At 38.1% G+C, this 25,641-nt stretch overlaps 2 protein-coding genes across 2 annotated transcripts; one reads left to right on the top strand and one right to left on the bottom strand.

Moving 5' to 3' along the window:
* Positions 1–3,400: 3,400 nt before the first annotated feature.
* gabrb1 (gamma-aminobutyric acid type A receptor subunit beta1) lies at positions 3,401–18,719 on the top strand. The gene is made up of 9 exons (XM_053503076.1): positions 3,401–3,890; positions 4,011–4,102; positions 4,201–4,268; positions 10,302–10,522; positions 14,235–14,317; positions 16,236–16,370; positions 16,794–16,946; positions 17,216–17,466; positions 17,564–18,719. Exons 1-9 carry the CDS (start codon positions 3,799–3,801, stop codon positions 17,909–17,911), a joined length of 1,443 nt encoding a protein of 480 aa, XP_053359051.1. The 5' UTR covers positions 3,401–3,798; the 3' UTR covers positions 17,912–18,719.
* Positions 18,720–19,363: 644 nt separating this feature from the next.
* commd8 (COMM domain containing 8) lies at positions 19,364–23,412 on the bottom strand. The gene is made up of 5 exons (XM_053503078.1): positions 23,315–23,412; positions 22,760–22,915; positions 21,375–21,527; positions 20,763–20,918; positions 19,364–20,644 (listed from the first exon to the last, which is right to left on the bottom strand). Exons 1-5 carry the CDS (start codon positions 23,357–23,359, stop codon positions 20,624–20,626), a joined length of 531 nt encoding a protein of 176 aa, XP_053359053.1. The 5' UTR covers positions 23,360–23,412; the 3' UTR covers positions 19,364–20,623.
* Positions 23,413–25,641: the final 2,229 nt, after the last annotated feature.

Here is a 25,641-nt window from a genome sequence, read left to right as displayed (position 1 = left end):
GTTGGTCCCAATATTTACCTCCGCTTGTCTTTGGAGCATGATTGTAGGGATTTGAACATTTAGATACATGATCACCGATGAGGTCAGAGTTGAGGTCAAGACATTGTAACCCTGACACCTAACACACTAGAGAGTAAATGACACAGTTCCCTGTTTATTCATACATTATTGTTCTGGCTATGATGAAGGTCTGCATTAACATTAAAAGATGATCCTGTGGTAAATGGCTAACATACTTTCACTGTCTAACTTTTACACAGCAGCATTCTTAATTGAATCCCTGGTTTTATATGTTTTCATTTAGGAATTATGTTGGGATTATATATTATATTTAGGATTAATGTTAATTTACTTAGTGTCATTTGTATGAAATGAATGGACATTACAAAGGTTCCAATAAAATTCTGGGTGTAACTAAAAAATACACAAGCTATTTAAACTTAACAGCATAAAAGTGCAGTAAAAGTTCATATCAAATTTAATAAATGATGGCTATTTGCAAATGCAAAGTAGAGACTCCAACTAAACTATCTACAGTATGACAGTGTCACAGTGTAACTCAAAGAGAAAGCCCAAAAGTTTGAGGGGATCCAGCACACACTCTACTGTTAGCAAACCTGAGTGAAAGCATAAGATCAGAGGGGCAACATCTCTCCAGATCTGCTTTTAAGGAAAAAAGCTTTTAACAAAAGCCTGACTGAACAAATGGGTTTTCAATCGAAACTTAAAGACTGCAAATGTAGTTAAATCTCAAACACTATTTAATTAATAGTGCTAATTTACTAATGGAAAACAAAATCTGTTTCTGCCAACTGCACTGTTGTCTCTTCATCGGTCTGTATGGGGAATTTTGAGTTTTTTCTGTTCCAACTACTACAGTTTTCCTTGAGATCAGTGGAATAGGTTCCATGCATAAGCACCCCATAACCCTATACCCTACAGCATAATCACAGTACAGTGGTATTTTAATACTATTAACTAATATATTATTAACTTTAACTAGATAGCATACTAGTAGATAGATAACTTGATAGCTTGCTAGTTTAGAATTAACTTTACTGATCCAGCAATTTGGTTACAACACTGGTTATACTTGCTTCCTTTCATTATAAATGACATAACACCTTTATTTTGTTTTTATATGTTAAATGAGACTAACGCTATGAATGAGCAGAGTAATTAAATAATTATGCAGCAAAGTACCTGAAGTGATTCACTGTAGGTTCTTGCACTTCTACCTCTCCTTCCCGCCACTCAGTCTTTAGTGCACAGCTGTGTATGTATTCTCACTGTGTTTCAGCTGTGCCTTTTCCTCCCCCATGCTTTCAAGCAGAAAATTATCAGTGTTATCTTTTCTCACTATTTGACATGATGGCACAGTGCTGTATTGGTTAGAGCTTTCACCTTCCACCTCCAGGGTCGGGGCTCGATTCCTGCCTCGGGTCTTCTCTGCATGTTCTCCCTGTGCTTCAAGGGTTTCCTTCGGGTACTTTGGTTTTCTCCCACAATTCCAAGACATGAGATTAGAGCAGTATCAATTTGAGAAGTGAAACAAAAGTTTAAACTACAAACTTCTATATCACATAAGACCCTATTTCACTGTGCTTTTAGATGTCCACTACATGGGCAAAATTTGTGGATTCACACAATTGTTTAGGATGTCTTTGTATACAGTATCATTAAAATTTGGCCAAACTTTTTCCAGCATGACAAAGCCCATGTCCCCAGTGAGCTCCATGAAGACATTGTTTGCCAAAGTTAGAGTTGAGATCTTTCCTGAATATTAGAGGCTATTATAATGGCAAGACATAACCAACTCATTTTAATGCCTATGCTTTTGCTTTTGTTCATAGTTAGATGTCTATAGTCTTTTGGTTATTTGGTGTACCTTTGTTTAACGGTGTTAAACACAGCAAGGTACACGCATGACAACTAATGTCAGTAAATGGAGTACCTAGTTTTATAAAATTTCCAAACAAGACAACAGACCTGAAACTAACTCAATAAATTCAGGCATTGGACAAAGGAGACAAATTAGTTGTACGCGCATTTCTGATGTACGGATTTCATCCAATCCATTTTCTCTCCTTAATCTTTAGGATAATACTCTGTGAATTAAAATGAGGTAAAAATATATTTCTTTGGTTAAGGAGCCCCCTAGAGATTAAAATACAACATGACATGATACAGGATGTGTTGAAGTAACACGTAGATCTAGGCCTATTAGTCTTCTTTAAGTGCTAAAAGATAAAAGGGGCCCAATGGTTGGTTTTTGCCTTGCACCTCCAGGGTACAGGTTTGATTCCTGCCTCAGGTATGTGTGCATAGAGATTGCATATTCTTCTTGTGCTTGGTTGGTTTCCTCTGGGTGCTCCGGGTTTCTTCCCACAGTCCAAAGACATGCAGATTAGGCTAATTGCTGTTCAAAAATTGCCTTTTGAGTGTATGTGTGTGCCTTGCGATGTATTGGCACCCCAACCTTGCCCTAAGTCTCCTGGGATATGCTCCAGTGGATTCCAATTTCTGTAATCATCACAGGCCACTATATCTGTAACTTATGTTTTATAAGGGAGCCATGTGTGACAGGTAATATATAGTGTAGATGTAGTGGTCTCTCCTAGAGGGGAGATATGTATTTCTTTCGACTGCTCTCTGTGCACGTTCGCGTAATTGCATGCATGGCCTGAAGTGTTAAGGAAATGCACAGAGATAATATACAAAAGACAGCTTTTCTTTAGACAGCCCATGGTGTCCAATAAATAGGATGTTATGAACCAGACATATATCTCATAATATGTGGCAGCTTGGGGCTGGGGTGGGGATTTGGGCAGGCATAAAGAGGCAATCCTGAATGATTAAGTGGGCAAGAGTTACAGGAATCTGCATCTTAAGGTAGTGGGTGTTGGACTGTGATGCAAAGGTGTTGGTATTGTTTATTTGGTGGAGACATTTTCATGTTTTCATGCAATCACAGGTGATTGATATATATCTAAAAAACTTTACAGTATTATCATTGTTATGTTGATGATGATGATTAGCAATATTAGCAGCAGTAGTAGAAGTTATAGCAACAGTAGTATACTAATATTACTACTTCTACTGTAGTTGTTTTATTTTACTCTAAATTATGCGTTGATTCATTATGGGTTACTTTTTATGCACACATACTGTATACCACTTTGCAAATTGTCTGCAGGGCAGCCTGCGCTTCCTATCAGAAATAATGCTCCCAAATATCACGCCTCCTTAATTATTAATGCCGCCGCGAGTTATTAATGTATGCTTTTCCCCCCCCTTTGGCGGCGCGTGAGTTTTCAGTTCGTTTTTCGAGTCTCGAGCGAGTAATTTGCTCGCGCGTGGGCGCGTGACGCGGTTCCAATTTAGAAATGGCGCGAAAAGAGCTCTCGGATCAGAGCAGCTCCAGCAGTGACCAAATATGCGCATTGAGTAAGACGTGCGACACCTCGGACAGGAGTGACGATTAGAGGAGTGAGCAGGCGAACACGGGTGCTTCCTGCACATCTGGATTTCTCTGCAGGCTCCAGCAGGTGCAGAGGAGCCGGAGCGCTGGGAGCACGCTGCGCCGCGCCAGGAGCAATGGGATCTGACCGGCATACTGATCCACTCCACGACCTGAGTACCGGCGGCCCTGGGAGCAGCTCCAGCACACTCGCTCCTTTCCGCTCCGCTCTTCATTAGATCAGCTCGTCACGTCGTTGTGCGTGGATCGCTGCGTGCTTGCAATTGCGCAACCGCTTCGGACCAAGTTGGACGGCGTGAGCTCGGTGTCTGGGCGCGATGTGGAGGACTGGGGAGCGCGGGCGTCTCGTGCTGCTGTGTCTGCCCCTGCTGATGGCCGTGACACTCGGCCGCACTCCGATCTCGCACAGGTAAGACTCCCCGCTATATTCACACACACACATACACACACACACACACACACGTGCGCAGCTGTATGCTTCTGTGCTCCCGGCCCCGATTGTTTCCGACATCTCTTTCTTCTCCCGTAGAGTTAACGAGCCCAGCAACATGTCGTACGTCAAAGTCACCGTGGACAAACTGCTTAAAGGCTACGACATTCGGCTCAGGCCTGATTTTGGAGGTAATGAACTTGTTCAGCCCTGCTGTGTGAATGTGAATGTAAGTTATGGTGTGGAAGGCTGATTTGATGTTACAGGTTTGATGGATTGCGTTTCGCAGGTCCACCGGTTGACGTCGGGATGAGTATTGACATCTCCAGTATCGACATGGTGTCGGAGGTGAACATGGTAAGTAGCAGAGTAACATACAGCTCATACAGTATATACTTGTATGCTTATTAAGATAGGAAGTTTGTTTACCACTGCTTCCTTGCACCTCCAGGGTTGGGGGATTGAATCTTACCTAAGGTCTGTGTGAGGGGAATTTCTTCTGGGGACTTTCCGTGTAGGCTGGTTGGTATTTTTAAAGTTGGCTTTGGTGCATAATAGGGTGTAAAAGAGTATTTGGTGATAAGCGGTATGAAAAGTGGTTGGATGTGAGTGTATGTGTGGCATGTCAAGCCTACATGATAATGGCTGTTTAGTGTAGTCTGTCTCTGGGCTTCAGAAAACTAAATCAGGAGTCCTTGAAACTTAAATTGCAGGAATAACCAGTGAAGTATGAATTTAAATGCAGAATATTGTTCTGAGTTTAGGCGGTATGGTGGCGTAGTATAGTACAGGACTGGAGTTTTCTACAGTCTACCTGAGCCTCCAGGAACGAACTGGATTCCATTTTAACTTTAACACACCTTTTATACTGATACGTATGACTGACGTATATTATACTTACACAGTATGATACAGATCAGTCTGTTAACGGATCTGCTATCCGTTATCACCCAAATGAGGATGGGTTCCCTGTCGAGTCTGGTTCCTTTTAAGGTTTCTTCCTATTACCATCACGTTTTTCCTTGCCACTGTCGCCGTCATCCTCAGCTTGCTCATCAGGAACAACCCTATCATTGTGATTCATACACATTCACATTTCATACAATCTTAAATAATTCTTTTGAGAGTGTAAAGCTTTTTTGCGACAATGTCAAATGTTGAAAGCGCTATACAAATAAAATAGAATTTAACTGAATTGCATTTAATCAGGGTCGGCGGCATGGTGGTGTAGTGGTTAGCACTGTTGCCTTGCACCTCCAGGGTCTGGGTTTGATTCCTGGCCAGGCTTGATTACCGTCTGTGTTTGCATGTTTTCCCCGTGCTTGGTGGGTTTCCTCCAGGTACTTCGGTTTCCTCCCGCAGTCCAAAGATATGCAGGTTAGGCTAACAGGTGTTTACAAATTGCCCAATAGTGTGTGAATGAGTGTGTTGGCTCCAGGTCCCTGTGACCCTGAATACAGGATAAAGTGGTATAGAAGATGAGTGAGAACGAGTGAATCAGGGTTGAGGGTTTGAGTCTGTGTGTGTAGAGTTTGCATCTTCACCCCATACTTGGTGTTTTTTTTCCCAGGTACTTCGGTTTCCTCCAACCGTCCAAAGACATTGAGTCAGAATAAGTGTGAATAGTGTGTGTGTGTGTGTGTGTGTGTGCCCAAAGTTTCCTGAAATAGGCTTCAGGCTTTCGGTGACCCTGCATACAGGATAAGAAGTAAATAAAATGAAAGGTTCTCGTTTGTATAGTTAATATTTTCCAGTGGACCAAACTCAACTATAACATAATCTGGGAAATATACTGTACTGTAGGTTAAATATGATATCTAAGAATGAAATACTAAAAGAACTACGAATGAAAGCTTAATTATGTATGATGGGGGAGATTAGAACATAAATTAGCGTTTTGGTGACTTCTGATAATACTGTGGGGGGGGGAAATGTATTATATCATTTGATTTTTTTATATCTGTGATTATTATACTATGCCCATTGATCAATAATATTGGATGCCATGTGACATGCACTTTAGATACAAATTCTTGTGTACAGTAGCATTGGTCCTAATACACACTTATTATCTAAAATAACCTCCGCAATAATTAAAAATCTTTTGCTACTTCAGTACTGCATGTGGGATTGTGAGGAGCTCTGGCCCTTGTACAGTATAGGTCATAGGTGAACTTTCTTCTGACAAGGTGGAACATCGTGCCACAAGACTTTTTAGTGAATTATGTATAGCATTTGGAACAGAGCCATTTCCGTGAATGCATGAAGATCATGCATTAGTTAGTTTAGTGAGAATGTTGGCTTTGCGGAGAGGACCCAGTAAGAGCAGCTTATCTAAAGCTGTGCATTGATCACTGCAAAATGATACTGCTGTAAAAAAGATACCTGTGTAGACATTGAATTTGTTATGGTTGAAACTACATACCAGAATATGTAATTATGATGAAATCTCATAGCCTTATATCTATCATCTAACTACTTTACATTGGAGTTAAGTAATTCTATGCTGAATTAAAACATTTTTCTATTTTATAAAATAAATACTGTTTGGAATTATGGTCTTGGCTTCTTATCTTTGAAAGAATAGCAACTGTAAAAATATGTACGGTAAATGTGAAGGACGTTATGTTCACAGCACATTGCCAAGATCTTCTACTATCTAGTCACTTTACAATTTTATGCACACTTTTGACCGCACTAGTCAACTTAGCTCTTAACTATATATGTTCAGTAAGATACTATAAAATAATTGATGTGGGTTGTCCAAAAAATGTAAATAGTCCAAAAATGTAGACCAGCATAAAAAATTCTGAACATTCTAAAAAATTTCACTTAGAAAGGTTTCCAGTCCTACATATTTTTCTTTCCGATGAAGGATAACACAAAGTCAAATTCTCAGGCTTTCTCAGTCCAAAGTCAAAAGACCTTTTTTGTGGATTGTACGGTAACTGTAGAGTTGGGCAAAGGAGATGTGGACATAACCTTCTTCAACCCCAGATGTCCCCTCTTCTCTCTGTACAGCAACACAAACCACGCAAGTGATTTTTTTCCTTCTTTAAATCAATGCTTGGTAAACACATTGGTCATTAGTGTTTGTTTAAAGATAGCCAATATCTCACATCATACAGTATGGACAACCAGAAGTCCATTCATAGTAAAAAAAAAAAAAAAAAAGTCTTAATGCCTACCTTCCTTGTATCTTAAGTGAAATTGATAATGCTAGAGTCTCAAAGGGAACATGTTGCAGAGCTGAGCTTGATAAATGCCTATAAGTAGTGTAAACTAGTCTGTTTTTGACTTTGTCTGCAAGCACTGGTGGTTTAGACCTAATTTAGGTGGCATCATAAAGCCAGTGGAGGGAATGTATCAATGGGATGAGGTCAAACATAGGAATGTTGCAAACAAGCATTCTGGGTGTCTTGAAAGGGTTGCATGACATGCAGCAACCCCTCATAATTGCAATAATAATAATAATAATAATAATAATAATAATAAATTTATCATCTATACCACTTATTTTGTGTACAGGGTCGCAGGGGCCTGGAGCCTATCCCAGGAGACTTAGGGCACAAGGTGGTGTACACCCTGGACAGGGTTTCAATCTATTGCAGGGCACACACACACACACACACACACACACATACAAAATGGGCAATTTTTGTCTGCTGTCAACTGTGGACCAGAGTACCTGGAGGAAATCCACCATGCATGGGGAGAACTCGCGGAGAAACTGCCCGACACCATCATGCTGTAATAATAATAATAATAATAATAATAATAAGTCTCATTTATTGACTGTAGCTTTAAAAAGGTTTTATTCATTTAAAACTTTTTCTTATAGCCTTCCTTAGTCCACAATTTTTTAGAAAGAATGCAGCTTATGTTGTTATTTTTAAGTGCTTGCGCCAAAAACACATGGGGTGATGCTGCTCCGTTAGAATTGGGTTCATGGTCCTGGTTTCATGGTGCATTTACTTTCTTGCATATCAAAGAGCACTGCAGGGGGATAAGATTTGGGTCTTCTTCATTTACAAGTGCACAGAACTTTATTTGTTTCTGTTGTTTTTCAACCTTTGGTTTGTGTGGGTTTTGGTAAGTGCCCACTTTTGGGTTTTCTACCTGAAACTCTTTTCTACAAGATGAGTGCGGTATCTTTACTGTAATGGTTGCAGGGAAATTGGGTCATGGAGAGGTACACCGCAATATTTGGATGGCTGTTACTCCAAGTACACTATGATAAATTTATTTGGTTGCATACAATTCTTGAACACATGACTGACCGAGTTTATTCTAAAACATTAAGCACCTGCGTCAACTAAACAGGCATTTACTCTAATTGCATTTATTTTTAGAAATAATCTCTGTCTAGGCTAAAAATTAATACAGCTTAATTGTACAGTTATACTCTAGTAGCAGGAAGACAGATTTACTTAAATTGGATGCCTCTAAGGTGGGGGAGACACTTCTTATCAAGTGCTATACACATTATAGTCATCTATAGGTCATGGTGTGTTCTATGCTAACTATTGAATGAAAAGTTAGTATGAAGATTGAATTGCCTAAATATTCCTGTTGGGTGCATGCCAGGCACAACGAGGGATCCCATATGCAATCATCTTCAAGGAATACTAGCTTAGTAGATTGGTTTAAAAAATTGGATGTTGGGATTTTAAGCAGAAATCATTAAGGGACTTCAACACAAAGAGAAGATACCACTTTGGGCTCAATTTTATAAGCCCCCAAAGAAATGCTATCCATGGTGCTGTGATGTGGAGCAAAGGCCACTTTGTACACCCTGTATATAAGTTCTTTCTGCTGTTTATTTGTGTTTAAGTTTAATGTTTTGAAGATTGCGCACAGCATTTGGGGAATAGCTCCAGCCAATAAGCATACAAGTAGTGAGGGATCCGTGCATTCAGGAGTGAACCTCTCTTTTAAAAATCCCTTTTTTTGCCCACCAGAAACTCACAGGCTTGTTATTCAAAATTTCTTTCTTGCTACATTTTGTACAATTTGAGAAAAATCATCAGTTAGTCTTAGTAGAAGTAAGGCATGTAGTGGATCATAAGGCTAGTTTGTCCTGTCCCAGCATCCTATCGCCACCAAGGAGAACCACGATAACTAATGTGTAGATGTGGCAGGTCTCCTGCACAATATATTCCTTTCACATATCAGTGATCCTACTTCTGTGTGTAGAAGCCACTCTCCTGTATTTGCTGTCAGCATGTTGCTGTACCAATATAGCACTGGGATATGAGTCAGTCCATGCATTCTCAGTAGATGCTGAACCAAGCTCCTATGTTGGACTGTAGTGAGCTGTAGTAAGTTTAGAGTAAGATCAAGTTCAGCTCTTAATTCATTAAAATCATCTCGCCTTAAGACCCATTAGTTATTCTTGGCATAAATCATTTATGGAACTTTGTCATTTAATAAGTGGAATTATGTTTTGTATTGATCTTGTAGTGTGTGTGTGTGTGTGTGTGTGTGTGTGTGTGTGTGTGTGTGTATTACTCTATCCTGTGCTGTAAAGTTAAACATGTCTGTTGTAACGGTATGCTTTTTAAAATATGACGCCCTTTGGTCAGTTTCAGCTTTTAAACATGCTTTAGAAATAAATTGAACTGAATTAAATTGCTTAGGTTCAAACAGATCAAACTGTATCTTACTCACCAGGACACCATTGTCTGCTACATACAGTAGTGTAGTGATAGAGTGCATTATCTATACAAATATGCCTTATTTGCCATAGTATGAGATTACAGGGTATATGTTTTGCTTCTTTATCATAGTGATGTCTTAATTGTAGTAGGGTTTCTTTTACGGTGCAAGAATGCATTCAACCACTGCTTATGGAACAATGCATTGCAGCCCTGAATTATTTTAGGTGCCCTACATGACTTGAAATCCAACAATCACAAAGTTTCCAGAAACTTTGTTTTCCCCAAAGGTGTGCTCTGAACTGCCAGTATAAGCATCTTTGTAAACTACAGACTGGCCTGTATTGTGTAAGTGTGTGTGTGTGTGTGTGTGTTGCAGCACAGATAAGACAAATGAGGAGGGAGCAGAGGAGGTTCCTCTGAAGATCAGTCGAAACATTTCAAGTGCATTTAAAAACCTCCCCTTGATCCATGCTTGGTGTCCTGGATACACTTCACAAATAGCGTCCAGTTATTTGTTTTATCCTCTGTTGTTTCATGTTAGAATACAATTTAGAATCAAGACTTGAAAAATGGCAAAGACACACTGCGGAGAAAACACTAAACATATTAAAAGAAGAAATGTCTATATATAAAGGAAAGTCAGTGATGCCAACGTGATCATCCAACAAATCAGAACTTAAACTGTTTATCCAAAAAAAAAAAAAAATGAAATTGTGTGCCTTTGCTGCAGGACTACACCATCACCATGTATTTCCAGCAATCATGGCGTGACAAACGCCTGTCCTACACAGGGATACCTCTGAACTTGACACTGGATAACCGTGTGGCTGATCAACTCTGGGTGCCTGACACTTACTTCATAAACGACAAGAAATCTTTTGTTCATGGTGTCACCGTCAAGAACCGCATGATTCGTCTCCATCCAGATGGAACTGTGCTCTATGGCCTCAGGTTAGTGTATGAGTGTTTACTGAACAAACCAGTGTACTACTGTAGATGCGTCCAGGTCAGTTATTTTCAGTGCCCATGATAGTGTGTCGTTATTTATACGTTTATGGTGTTTGTATATGTGTGTCTGTTTTGGAGCAAGCAATTCCCCTGACTTTTCTAATATTACATTTTTGGGCTTAGTCAGTGTGAGTCATATAGAGTTTGTATAGTCCTGGTATACTGAAGATAGATGAGGCTGTCTTTGTCCTACTTACAGTAAGCAGGCTTTCTTCAAGCTACTCATGTCAGATGTAGTTAAATAAGTTTTTGCATTATTTATGTAATAAAATACAAGCTTGTATATCCAACAAAAATAAGACAAAGTAATTTTATTTATAGGACCAGCACATTTAGTTTCTCTTTGGTGTTTAAATAATGTTATTTAAGGTATTAATAAACTAAAATGAAAAAAGTTCATTAAAGTGATTTCCCATTGTTAATGTGATATAAATATTATTTAATAATATTTATGCCTGTTTTTATACCTTTTAATGGTCAATAACGTCCACAACCTTACAATTTTTTATTCATTAAGCAGCTTTGGGATTAAATTTGGGAAAAATTACACATGGAGTTTTTACTTCATTAAGTTTTTGCATGTGCTAAGTTGTTCTCCATTCAAAAAGCACATGTCAAAAGAGTTAGAGTAACGACCTGCTTTAAGTGGTTTAAGTGTGTCATATATAATGAGAAATGACACAGAACCACGGCGGTTATCTGGTATAACCACGGCGGTTAACTGGGTTTCTGCTATGAATACTGGCTAATATTTTGTTTCACACCTCCTCACCTCCAGGGGGGTCACTCAGTTAAGACCAAGATAACACAAGCTGTAATGTAATGAGGAACTAGACTACCTAAGCACTTCCCAGAAGGGTATTTGGACTCAGGTCATTTTGAGAGATAATGTTAACATGGCGTGGCGGAATTTTCCACATCTGTCCTGCATCATTCATGAGCAATTGATCTGATGATTAAAAAACTAAATTTGAGGGGCAGAATAACAGCCCTCTGTTGGAGCTTGTTAATATGCTTAAATCCCACACTGGGGTTCTTCGGTTCCCCTGTTCCTTTTTTAATGGAAAGGCTTTTCGCCTCTATTGAGCTGGAACTTGTGGTCCTCTTGCTGAGATGAGGATGTTTGGAGTCTAGCTGCAGGCTGGTAACCCACTTCTGGAGGGCCCTTAATTTCAGGAGACTCAAGGGAACTACCACTGCGTCTGTAGACAGCAAGCCTAGGGTCTTTAACAGAAGCTTGCTCTACACATAGCATTAAATCAGAAAACACAATGATAGCTGCTATACTTCTTCATTCATAGTGAATCTAGCTTCAAGTCATTGAATTGTGTTTTAAGTTGAGCATGAACTTAGTTCAGCCCTCTGAAGTCTAGAATAAGACAGAGGTCTGTCTTTCTTCTGAGCAAGTGAGTGCAATATGTTGATTAGAAACCCTTGTTTTGAACTAGTTCCTTCTTGGACAGAGGTCCTGAGCCTTGAAACAGCTGAGGGTCGATGGAAGACCCTTGCATGCATGATAGTGGGGTCTTGGTAACTCAGATGTGAAGGATACAGTATTGTAAGTAAGGACCGCTCAACCAGATTAAAATTTGTTAATAAATCAGCTTGTGTGCTTTTTTTTGGTTAGTTATTGCCAGTATTAGCCGGTACTTTAGTAAAACTTGAGGTGGAAACACTGTTCACCACAGTGGTTTGCATGTCTGTTTGATGTAGATCTAAATCCAGCTCTTTGCGTTTCTTCGGGTGAGGTCTGTTCTTATGTGCAGTATTTGTAATTTCTGGTTACATAATTATCTCTGTTCCGCTGAACAAATCAACACAGCAGAATAAAAGATTTTTCATTGTCAGTGTGTGTGGGTACCAAGGTTTTCATCTTTCCCTGTGTTGTTTGTCTAGCAGCATGGCTTATTTTATATCCAATACCATCTGGAGCTGTCTGGAGCCTAAATACTAAAAAAAAAATATATTCTTAGTTTTTGCTATGTGAAAGAGTCATGTGCTGGATGTCTAGTGCAGTGTTAATTAAAGCACAGCATAATTAAGATCTAACTTGTGATATTTTAGTGTGATGGCAGCAATGACTGAAATGGTGTGAAGCCAATTACCAGCACAGGAAAGTGAGATGGAAAGCAGGAGATTGTGCAGAAAAAGAGGAAGGAGGGAAATGGCTGTGAGTCTCAAGTAATAATCTGATTAGTTGAAAAAGGCAAGCAGTATTTATATCAAGTCAATATAGTTCTAAGGTCATCTTGTATACATTCTCATATATACAGTTCATCTAAAAATAGAATATAATTTAAAAATATTTTATTTCTGTACAGGAATATAAAAAGTGAAACATATTCTAGATTTATTACACATAAAGTAAAGTTTGTACATTAAAGATATTTGCTAAAACAATATTTTGAGGGACGTAAAATGAGTAATATAACACATCAAGATGGTTTTTGGAAATTTTGTCTCTACGCATCATGTAAAAACTACTGAACAAATTTTAACGAGGTTTTCACAGGTGTATTTTGCCGAGCTTGAGGTAACGTATAAAAAAACATTAGTTTCAACAGATGATGTATATTTGTAAAGACGAAATCGAAATTTACTTAATAAATGCAATCTCACATTCATTTCTCACACTTCACAATAACACGTAAAAAATTAGTTCATTCCAAAATTCAACAGATGTTGTACATTTTTTAAACGTGTTTATGAGTGCAATTAAATTGCACACAAACTAAGTTGCGGGTACATCTAGTAATAAATAAACAGTAAATAAACTGGCGGTTTGAAACTAAAGTCTGCGCACACACATTATGCCCTTTTACTGCCATACTGGGAATATAACAACCATGATGAGAATAAATATCTGAAGATCCCTTGGCAAGGAACATAGAAACAGGCTGTTTTGATGTGAGTCAAAGTTTACCCTCTTGCTCATTGTGGATGTTCTTTACTACTAATGCTGTAGTTACAGTTGGACCTCTTGGTATGATTTATGATTTAATCATAAATACAAAAAAACCCCATAAAATCAGTATTAAATACATGCATGCTATAATTTAAAAAGGTTTTGATATACAGTATACCTGTATACTGTATACTGCCATGCCACGTAAAACTTTCTAGATCAGCCAATGGGGTGATCTAACCATTCCTGTTGCTTGTGCATCTTTTCCTACCACACTTTATTCTACACAACTTTCCATAAGCTTGCTGCGATTTAGCACTCTGCAAACAGCCAGCCGTTTAAGTGAACACCTTTTGTGGCTTATCCTTTTTGTGGATCCTCCTTATCCCCATGCATGTACTGAACTAGTGTGAGAGATCCCGTATATGGTATTTATACTGTATAAATAATAATTCACTTAATTCAGAATGAAAGGTTCTAATATTTTGAAATACTGGATTGTGATTTTCATTTACTGTACTTCATAATCATTAAAATAAAAACAAAAATTCTATATCATATTTCACTTATTTCGTTTATATTTAAATATTTAATTTTACATGTAATGAATCTAGCATAGAAAACTATCTGTAAATACAGAAAAAAACTAGGACATGACACCAAAAAACACTTTTAGGCACTTTTAAGTGTATGATTACTGTTTGTTCAGTTGTGAATTGTGTTCAGATCTAGTGGTGTTTATTTGACTAGGATAACTACAACAGCAGCCTGTATGATGGACCTGCGGAGGTACCCCCTGGATGAACAGAACTGTACCCTGGAGATTGAGAGCTGTAAGTCCTGTTTAATGCTCATCATAAAGTCATCACAGTAGTCAAATTTTAACATGTTCAACTCTATGAGCTGCAAAGGCTAAGATAAAGGCATGACCTGCAATGAGCTAGTCAATCAGTCAATCCTCAGATGCTTTCCAGGTTTTATTGAGATTTGGCTGTCTAAATGTCTTGTAAGACAAATGTGTCAGAAATAAATGCAATATTCAGTGTGGTGTATATATCAGTAAACAGTAAAAAGCTGTTATTTCGAGTGTTTTTTTGTACATTGTTGATGCTATTAAAGATGCCAACTTGTAAAGTTTCTTTGTTTTACCAAACACTGCATAAACTCCATGCAATATCATTTATAATATATACTGTTACAGTGTACACCAATCAGCCACAACACTAACACTACTGCTAGGTGACCATGTGTGTGTGGTGGCAATGCTACCTGCTGCACCAATGCCTGACCTGTCCTGCATTTTATATAACAGTAAATTATCAATGATATACTGGAGACAGGATCATGGGCACTTAGGTCTCATCCATGACTGTGAGGGAACAAAGGCTAGCTCATCCGGTCTGAAAAGCTAATGTATCACAAATTGCTAAAACCGTCAATGCTGGTGGTATCGGAACACCCAGTGCATCACAGATCACAGCCTGCTGTGTATGGGGCTGAGCAGCCAAAGACTGCAAGGTTGTTGACCCAGCCTCCAAATTCCCCAGAGCTCAATCCGACTGAGCATCCATGAACTTTAAATGTGCCGGACAAAGAAGTATGATCCTTGGAGGCCGGACCTCTCAACCCACAGCACCCACCTGACACCACAGCACACTTCACACACTTGTGAAGTCATGCCCTGAGGGGCCAGAGCTGCCCAGGCAACACACAGGGAACTTATGATGTTAGGCTTAATGTCCTGAGTTGTAGTGTTATGGCTGATCATATAAAATGATGTATACCTTTTGTTTATAGCATACGTTTTTTGGAAAATTGATGTTTGGACAGGACTGCAATACATGTACATGTTTTTCTTTTAAAAAGACAAAATGTATATAAATTTTGGTAACCTAAGTCTGTTGCACTGCATATTTTTCAAATTCTTCTCTAACTGTGAGTCTAATAAATAACTCAGTGTATATGTTAAAAAGAACTAACCGATGCACCCCATCAATGATGGACTTTACAATGATTGACTTTCTCTTTCTTTATTCATGTTTTCACGCTGCTACTAAAATATTTACAATGAATCTACAGTAGTATTATTTTATTATTAAGTGAAGTATTATTAAGTAACTTATGCCCTGTTGTTGTGAGTCTTTTAAGTATTTTATGGTCACATTTAACTCCAAAAATAAATCTTCTGTGTCTGTGAATGGTTTCCTATGACACCCTTGCATGCATAAGATGAAGATGCATAACAAGTCTCTATTCTGTGATTAAATTCTAATGTGTTCCCCTTTGGTAAAGTAGCAGAAATCTGCAGGGAGCGGAAAATCCTGTCAGTTTAGTCTAAATGAGGAGTTCTCACTGAGCTGTTTGCACTATTTCAGCTCTGTGCAATCACACATTGATTTGGTGCCTAGACAAGAAAGTGTGGAAACGAGTGGCTGGCAGATCTCTCGTCTTTGCTCTACTTTGAAAAAATTTTATGAACAGTGACTGGCCAATATACTTTAAGTTGCCATTTTATCAGGTAGACCTGGCTTAAACCTCTATACACTGGTCACTTTACCTGTCACAAAGGTATACTCTGATATACCAGCCCCTGCTGGTGCTAATGTATTTGTTGCTATAGCAACAACACAGGTTGCAGAAGTGTTTATTGCTATAAGTAACAGAAATGTTCAAAGGTTTTCTGATTACTCACTCTTTATATAATATAAATCTTTGGATTTTTTTCCCCCTCTCTGTCCTTTTTTTTTTCAGATGGATACACCACAGATGACATTGAGTTTTATTGGCAGGAGGGAAGCTCGGTGACTGGAGTAGACAATATTGAGTTGCCACAGTTCTCCATCATTGACTATAAAACTTTGTCTAAGAAAGTGGTGTTTGCAACAGGTATAACCCACAAAACTAAACCAATTTAAACAATTGGTGTAAATTTCTGACTTTTAAAAAACTCTAATCTAAATCTCTCTTTTTTGCACTAAAATAAACTGGTCACATTCTGTATAGTATTGCATTCTAGTAGCTTATATACCTTTTTGTAAAAGAAATTAGATAATGATCTGATGCAATGGTTCAAATGTACAGTACATAATAATTAAGCTACTGTATGTATCTAAATAATTTATAATTAGAAAATATCTAGTGTACTGAATGGAGTACAGTGCAGAGCAGAGTTTAGTAGGAAACAATGTTGATATAGCAGCTGACCAGCACAGGCTTGGATTTAAAAATATCTAGACGGTTAAAAAACATGTCAAAATGTATTTGCTAAGAGAGGCCCTATAGACATTGCTCTCATCTCCACCCTTTCAGGGTCATACCCTCGTCTGTCCCTAAGCTTTAAGCTGAAGAGAAACATCGGATATTTTATCCTGCAAACCTACATGCCCTCCAACCTGATCACCATTCTGTCCTGGGTCTCGTTTTGGATTAACTATGATGCTTCTGCAGCACGGGTAGCTCTAGGTGTGTGTGGGTGTGTGTGTGTGTGTGTGCATGAATACAACAAATGGCCTGGTACTATATTTTTAAATACCATGGTACTTATAAATATATTGCTGCAATAGTCACATAAAGCCTTTTAATGACTTTAATTGTAAGTCTAAATTAAATTATTTGTAAGTCAATCAGTTTTAATTGTACTTGACAACGTGATATTTATTATTGTATTATTCCTATTTATTCCTTTTTGTGAACTCAAGTAAGTTACATTTAGTCTTGCTGTATCTCTGTAGGAATCACTACTGTACTGACCATGACCACCATCAACACCCATCTACGAGAGACGCTACCCAAGATCCCCTATGTAAAAGCCATAGATATATATCTAATGGGCTGCTTTGTCTTCGTGTTCTTGGCGCTGCTTGAGTACGCGTTTGTTAACTACATTTTCTTTGGCCGAGGTCCTCATCTACAGAAGAAAGTGGCAGAAAAAGCTGCTAAGAGCAACAATGAGAAAAGCAGACTGGAGAGCAACAAAATTCAAGTGAATAGACCTAAGATCTGATGTCATTTTAAAAATAGTGCTCAGTATTGTAGCATGTCTATGTTACACCAAACTTTTCTTTATTTCTTTCTGTCAGGTGGATACCCATGGTAACATTCCCCTTACACATCTTGATCTGCGCCTCAGTGGAGCTGAGATGCTCGGTGCTCTTGGTGACCCTCGAAATACCATGTTTTCGTATGACAGTGCCAGTATTCAATACCGTAAGCCCCTAACAGGCTGTGACCTTTATGGCCGGCCGGCTGCTTCTCTTGAGCGGCCAATCAAGCACAAGAAGGGTCGGTTACGAAAGCGGGCCTCTCAGCTTAAGGTGAAGATTCCAGACTTGACAGATGTGAATGCCATTGACAAGTGGTCGCGTGTCATCTTTCCCATCACCTACACTTTCTTCAATCTAGTCTACTGGCTTTACTATGTCCACTAGGGGACAGCAGTGCACTCAGCTTAGCTTACGCTTATCAGATCAGACCTTTGGTTGATTGTGGTATACATATATTAGGGGTTATTTAAACTTGCAGTTTAATTTGATATTCTGCCATATATAGTCATCTAGATAATATAATAACTTTTGGCTCATGATTAGATCTTTCTATTCATCACCCCTGCTTCACGTGAAAATAGACTTCAGGGGTGTGATGGTGCTGCATCTAACTGTGTACAAATGCACTATAGCCCAGACTTACTGAGTACTAACACTACAGCTACAACTGTTGGCACCATTTGAAAGTCAGACACTATAGAGCCAATAAACAAAGTTAATTCTCAGATTATTTACCAGCATTTAGAATATTTGCACTGTTTTGGTACAGAGCTTGTTGCTTTGGGCTTTACGCGAGTCTGCCCTTGTGCACATGTGCTAACTACACACTATTGGTGCACTATAATAAAAACTTGCATTTTAGATAGTCATTAGAATAGCCAGACCTAGCTCTTCTACACATCGTGTTGCAACATAACAAATAAGCTGAAAATATAGCAAACAGGGATATGTACAAATGAACATATGTTAAATCTTTTCACAAAACCTGTGGAAAGTGTATTTCTTTATTCAATAAGTCAGGTATTAAAAAAACAAATCAGTCACCATCATTTCTTGTAATAGTAGACAATACCAAGCACCATTATATACACTTTACTTTTAACAGAGCACAGCAGCAAAGACATATATTGTTTCGACTAAAAAGGCTGAGGAAAGAAACAAAGGCTAAGAAAACAAAATTTTGAGAAATATGCATATTATGACTTAAATCCTACTATCCTCTATATTGCAGTACTAAATGTAACTACCACAACCTTTACGTAAACTTTGCCTCTGCATGAAAGATATGTTTTTGCATCAGAGGCTGGTGATCTACTGGTTCCTTAACATTCCTGTGGTTTGAGTGTCAAATGCTTCACAATTATATTTAGCTTTTAATATATTCACTGTGACTTTTGTTGTACCCAGAATCACCTGAAAAACAATGTTTAACAATCACACAGGATCTAAGCATCCTGCTATTATTTCTTTTGACTAAATTTGTGCCTTTTAATCAAAATTCTGATATTTTCCAGGGTCAAGCAGAAAGAAAAACTGAAAAGTTGCGGTGAATTAACTTTTCTAGAGAACAATATTAACTGAAGGTTTTTTATAATAACAGGTTAATTGGGCTTTTAAGATGCTCTATATTAACATTATAGATATTGCCTAGGCATGCTAGCAGCTAATAGAGTAACATTCCAGTATATCAGTGACAATCTATGACTTGGAGAGAGGTATCCATGTACTTAATTCCTCAGTGAGGTCAACTGTACTTCTGCTCTTTAGCCAGTAAGAGAGGCTTCTTAATTATTGGAGCATGATCCAGAATGGACACAAACATATAGTTACCGCATATTAGGCATGTCTGTATGTTTATTGATTTAAAACAACGTACAAAATCATACAGTGAAGTAAAACTAATTGATGCCTGGGGATTACAGCAGAAGCCAAAAAAAATAATAAAATGGTGATGCTGGTCTTATTTAAAACTGTTTATATAGCATAGTTGTGAATTGAATTCATGCTTTTTATCTGTGTGCTCCCACGCTGATAGAGATTTACTCCACAGGCACGTATGTAAGGCAAGTAAGTGCGAGTGTGTGCGCGCTTGTGTGTGTTATGAACACAAACACAGTTGTTCCTAAAAATCATGAGAAACTTTAAAGGATTCAAATAAAAATATTTCACCAATCCAATACCCTTGTGGTAACACTTGTGAAGAAATCTGCAGTTTCCTGTCCTCATGTACAGTATCTCAGAGTATCAACTAATCTTACCAGTACCTCTACAGAGACACTTAACAAAGGTGCCTGCCTTTTACATACAGATTTTGAGTAAGAAGGTTTAAGCTGCTCTAGGTGAGCTTGCATAAAGCAAATGACTGAAAGATGAAAAAACAAAAATGTAGCTTATTTAATACTTGTTTCTTTTCCAATCACGCACTAATACAACCAGGATTCCACTTAGGGGTGGTCAAATGGACCAAACCGAAAGTGAGAGACTCGCCTAGACCAAGCAGGGGAAACGATGAGTAAAATTTTAATTAGATATACGCTGCTCTCATTAATTATTATCTGTTACAGGATCTGCTCACATTAATTACCTGTTACTCTTGAATGAACAGTGGTATAACTACTAAGAGCTTTGACGATGTTGACTGCATTAATTCCTGTCTTCAAGAATCAACATGTGTTAATTTGAACACTGCGCTATTCCATACTCACTCACAATTTGGCTTGCATCATAACCATGTTTGTATTTTTCAGTTTAAAAATGCATGAACCTGGTGGGCATTGCTACACAATCAAGCACATTATAAACTCTTATAGAAGCAGGTAAAAAAAAAAAAAAAAAAAAAAAAAAAATCACCCATCCATTTCCTATTCTGTTAAATATAACTGCCTGAACCGCATTAACACCATACAACCAAATGAGGTGCTGAATCGCAGCTATTTACTGAGGTGACCTCCACGCACACTATGCTCAATACACTCAAATTTAGAGACACAGATTCATCCAGTCTTTTTCCTGTTTAAGCAGTAGCAGCATCCTATAAAATCACTCCTCATTCCGGAGGCATTTCTGGAGCAGGCGAGGAGCTGTGGAGTTGCACAATTATTTCATTTGCAGGACCACCTAAGAGAGTGCACATTGTGTTAGAGAAGCGATCAGTGCAAGCACAAACATTCTAGCATGCAGCTCCAAAATGGCGACTAATCAAATTATGAAAAATAATGCATGTAAAAGACGATACCTTATTAGCAGCCTCCAAGGCATTGATAAGTGTGTTTAGCTCTTCTTTGCTCATTTCAATGTCTACAGCTCTCTGAATTCCATTCTCTGTGAGGTCGAGACAGAGGTTTAGTAGAGGAGTGTTTAAAGATGACAGCTTATCGCTGGATAATGCAAGCTAAATAGGGGAAAAGGGAGAAGAAGAAAAAAAAAAAAAAAAGGTGAGAAAGAAACCGGAACCCGATCAACCAAATAATCTCAAATAGCATGGCTAGAAATGCACCAAGCCAGTTTTCTTTTATTTCCTGTATAATCCTGGTATCAGAATGCTGGGTATTGTTTAATTCCCAATACTTAAAATCTCTTAGCAACTGTGAGCTGAATGTAATTTTACGCTGTAAAATCATGCAAAATATCACAGGAAGTGCATGCTTTAAATGGAACCCATTATGCAAATTGACTTTTTAGACAATCAAATAGGTCCCCTGTCTGTACAAACAACAACAAAAATCTCTGCTTTTCTGCCTTTTCTCTTTTTTCATTTTTGTCTTGGACAAGGATTCAACAAGCCAATTAGATCCCCCCCACCAGAGTTTGTGTATCTCTAAACAGGACAATTTTTACTGTTGGGTACCTTTAGCTGCCAGTTGAAGTCATCCAGTTGTGCACTGCTGATTCTGTTGGTTCTTTCCACCAGTGCTTGCCTGATCTCCTCCTGCCTGGCATGCACACACTGCAGAATAGCCTCTGCATGGACAGACGGCAAATCACCCAGCAGCTCCTTTACCTACACACACAAACAGAAATTCTAAATGTAATGATATATTCAATAAAAGCTCCACTTGTAATAAAAAGGACATGCAAACCACACATGTTCTCATTCTAAAACAAATGAGGTTCTGGTTCAGGTTCTGTTACTTGAACTGTTCCAGCACAACAACATCCTTTTGCACAAAGCAAGGTCCATGAAGTCATGGTTTGCCTAGGTGGAGTAGAAGAACTCAAGTGGCCCGAGCACTGACCTCAACGTCACTAAACACCTTTGGGGTGAACTAAAGTGCAGACTACACCCCAGACTTCAGTTACTAAGTTTTTTTAATTGGTGTTTTGGGAAAGGATTATAAAACAACAACTAAAAAGTGGACCAGGATGCAGGATTCATCAGGTGTCTACATACGCATAAGAGAAGGCTCTTACCTTCTGCCCAGCCAGAAGTTAAGAGCCTTCCATTGAATGGATTACTGCAGTTATAGATAGATAGACAGATAGCTTATTGATCCCGAAGGACATTCCAAACACTTCAGCTAAAAGCAAAGTATTTAACCCTAACTGATGTAATAAGTAGCTAATTAATGGCCTGTAAACTTACAATACAATGCTTAAAATACATTATTAAAACCAGAAAACACAGTTCTGTACAATCATCTTCGAGAAGGAAGTGTGTTCAGAAAAAAATTAAAATGATTGTAAAATCAGAAATCACAAACAGTTGGCGAAATCAAATGGTAAAAACTAAATAGTTGCAGCTATGATTAATAGTGAACGTAAATGCATCTCCACATGCACACTGCAAAGAGATTTTAAGTGATTGGAACTAAACAGCTGTGTAACCTAAAGAACACCACTTTTCAGTGAGGCTAATATAGGAAAACAAACAAACAAACAAAAAAAAACTTAAATTTGCGAGGGAGCATGAGGAATAGTCTGTGGAGCACTGGAAAAAGATAATATAAGGGCAGATAACTAGTGTCTACCGTGAAAGCCTGTGGAGGCAATGCTACAGTATGATCTGGGGTTGCTTCTGTTGGTCAGGTCTAGGCTCAGCAATGTTATGTGCCCAAAAAAATGAGATCTTCCCTGATGGCACGGGCATATTTATGTGCTGCAATCAAAACAAAAGGCGGTATGATGACAATAAAAAATGGTGTGACATGTGGCAGGGCAGTGTAGTTTGTGTAAACATTATTTAAGTTCTAAGCATAGATCTTAACATGTTCTGTACGCATTTCAATATTTTACCTCCGGATCTGAGCATTTCCTCCCAACTGCGACTCGGAAGAAGTGAGTTAGTGAGCTGATAAGTTCTCCCCACTCCAGCAGACTCCAGGTACCTCCATACTCTATGTGCTTTGGGTAACTCCGCCCACAGAGCCCATCCACCACCCTGTGCAAGAGCTGGACAAGCGGGAACAACACTGGGTTTATTTATCAAATGCATAAGAGGAAAATTAAAGCAATTATTTGTTTATTAGGAGAAAAAAACAAAAAACAGTTGCAATGCGTTGTTATAATATTTAATGTAATACACCAAATAGAAAAAATCATCATTTTAGTGGATCAGAAGAATGACTGCTTTTATATTTTTCAGGATTAAATGAGTGGCTTGAGTTCGTTTAATGAGAGTAGAGTTTTTATACAGAAGATGTCTAGTTTATTACTGACTGAGCGTATATGCTAGGCTGAATTCGTTTCCGCACAAAACACTCCCCGCACTAATATACTTACACACTTTACATCATGATGCAGGTACAAATACAATGCAGAACAACACACATTTCACTTTCTGTTACCTACTTTAGGACACGCTGTTGGAGATATTTTATCGAGCAGCTTTAGCATGGTGACCAGCAGGTCGTTTTATTACTCCACATATCAGCTGACATGCATATCACATGACCGAAGCGCACAAAGTCGTGTTGCCAAATCCTCCTTTTACTCGTGAACTTTTCCTGATCTTTGGGTTGGCGTTTTATACGGTATATTTGAACTTTGAAGAAAATGTTGTTGTTTTTTTTACTTTTTTTCAATTCATATATAAGCCTAAGAAAAAATATATAGATTCACCAAATTACCACAAATAGTTAACTGATCTACATTACTGAGCTTTCTCGTTTTAATCCGTGGATAACGAAATGTTATGAATTAGAGAAATGCTGCATTTAAGGTATGGTGTTTAGACAATATTACACTTTATAGTTATATTCACGCTAAACATTAAAATTATGTGAATGGTTCGACATTAAGGTTTGTTCAGGTTTTATATTGTCTTTTTAGACAATAAGAGCGTTTGTTACATATATTTGGCAACCATGGTTTTAAGGCGCGTTGAGTTGTCTCGCTTTTTATTAAAATAACTAGAGTTCAAGCTATAACACGGATTATAGTTTTGAAACATCAACCACAGGATTAATATTTAGTAAACCATTTTACTTTCAACCAAATTAAACAAAAGTACAATTTTTTTTGCTAAAAATATTAAAGGTTAAACCCGGAACAAGGTCCGAAATATCAAAATAAAAGTCTTACAGTACCAAAACTCATAGCTCTTACTATTAAAGTCTTTACCACCTTTAAGGACTAGTTTTTTAGACACATTTCCTATTTTACGACCGTAGTGGGACCTCATGGTCACACACTATGGCCAATTGGGTAATGCCAAAATGGAAAACATGCAAACCTCAGGAATCAAAACTGGACCCTAAATCACTAAGCCACCATGCCGCCCATTTTAACATTTGATTTAACACTCACTCACGCACTCATCTTCTATACCGCTTAACCTTGTATTCAGGGTTGCACGGGGACTGGAGCCTATCCCAGGAGGCTTAGGGCATGAGGCAGGGTACACCCTGAACAGGGTGCCAATCCATGGCAGGGTACACACACAAACCCATAATTTACCAGTTTCATTCAAATAAACTGTACTAAAACAACCCATTTACTGGTCCTGTAGCTGACATAGGGTGATTTCATACTGACAACTTTTCACCTGTGTGTTGTGTTTACTTGATAAGCCCTGGTAATAAGGTTTTTATTGGAAACCAGTGGGTGCCAGAAAGCCTATAACCATGGCCCATATTCTGTTTGTAAACATTGGGATATTTTTCTTGTCTGATGGCCTCTGTAAAGCATTTATTCAAACAATGTAAATGTTAATAAATATACAGAGTTCTTTTGGAATTATTGTACACATTGAACTCACTGCTGCAGCCACACTGGCAGAGGGTTATCTCAGCCTTAACAACAAATGCAAGTGCAGTTTCCTTGTATCCTTAAAGCAGCTGACTTTGTGTCCTAACTGGCATAAACTCTTTAACATTTTAGCACATTGTCTATGTGTCTTTAAAATATCAGAATATTTTTTTTACACAGTAAGTGTAGAAACTGAAGTATAGGCTGATTTACAGCAGGAATAAGGTAAATGTAAAGCAGAGGTTTGTAGTAGATAGTTTCCAGACAAACAGGGCATCTCAGACAAAAATACTTTGTCATTTGTGCAAGAAACATTCAAGAGAATATATGCTATATTCATTTCTTTTTTAAATGTTATATAGAAAGTCATCAGATTCATTAAAATGTAATTCTTATTGTTGTCACATATCTATTACAGCACAGCAGTACAGCCATAGTGTGTGCGAATGTGTGTATGCGTGTGTGGCCTGCGATGAATTGGAACACCATTCAGGGTTACCCCCCCTAAGTCTCCTGGAATAGGCTCCAGGCCCTCTGCAATCCAGTATACAGGGCAATGTGGGATAGACGATGAGTGAGAGTGAGTAAGTAAAGATTGTTGTATTTTTATCGACTAAATTAAACTATTCTTTAAATTAGAATTATATAACCAGATCTATTGGACTACATAAAAAGATGGGATTTTGGGAAATGGGAAAAGGGATACTGTGTGTGTGTTTGAGAGAGAGAGATAGAGAGAGAGAGAGAGAGAGAGAGAGAGAGAATCCAACAGGAAAGAAACAAACAAATCAACAAACTACCGATTTGATTTGTAAACAGACAGGGTGTGCATTATTATTATTATTATTATTATTATTATTATTATTATTATAAAAAACTACTTGTTTAAAAGAGGAAAAGTGGAACTTCCCACGCATGCAAATATCCCT

The sequence above is a fragment of the Clarias gariepinus genome, chromosome 8 (assembly GCF_024256425.1).
Source record: "Clarias gariepinus isolate MV-2021 ecotype Netherlands chromosome 8, CGAR_prim_01v2, whole genome shotgun sequence".
In the NCBI taxonomy this organism is placed as follows: Eukaryota; Metazoa; Chordata; class Actinopteri; order Siluriformes; family Clariidae; genus Clarias; species Clarias gariepinus.
This window is presented reverse-complemented; position numbering and strand designations above follow the sequence as displayed.

Excerpts from the sequence above, each read along its gene's own strand:
- gabrb1 (XM_053503076.1), top strand. The coding sequence starts at position 3,799 with ATGTGGAGGACTGGGGAGCGCGGGCGTCTCGTGCTGCTGTGTCTGCCC. Across the intron at positions 16,371-16,793 it reads GAAAGTGGTGTTTGCAACAG|GGTCATACCCTCGTCTGTCC; the intron begins GTATAACCCACA and ends CCACCCTTTCAG. Across the intron at positions 16,947-17,215 it reads TGCAGCACGGGTAGCTCTAG|GAATCACTACTGTACTGACC; the intron begins GTGTGTGTGGGT and ends GTATCTCTGTAG.
- commd8 (XM_053503078.1), bottom strand. The coding sequence starts at position 23,359 with ATGCTAAAGCTGCTCGATAAAATATCTCCAACAGCGTGTCCTAAA. Across the intron at positions 21,528-22,759 it reads GGAAATGCTCAGATCCGGAG|GTAAAGGAGCTGCTGGGTGA; the intron begins GTAAAATATTGA and ends TTGTGTGTGTAG. Across the intron at positions 20,645-20,762 it reads CCTTGGAGGCTGCTAATAAG|GTGGTCCTGCAAATGAAATA; the intron begins GTATCGTCTTTT and ends GCACTCTCTTAG.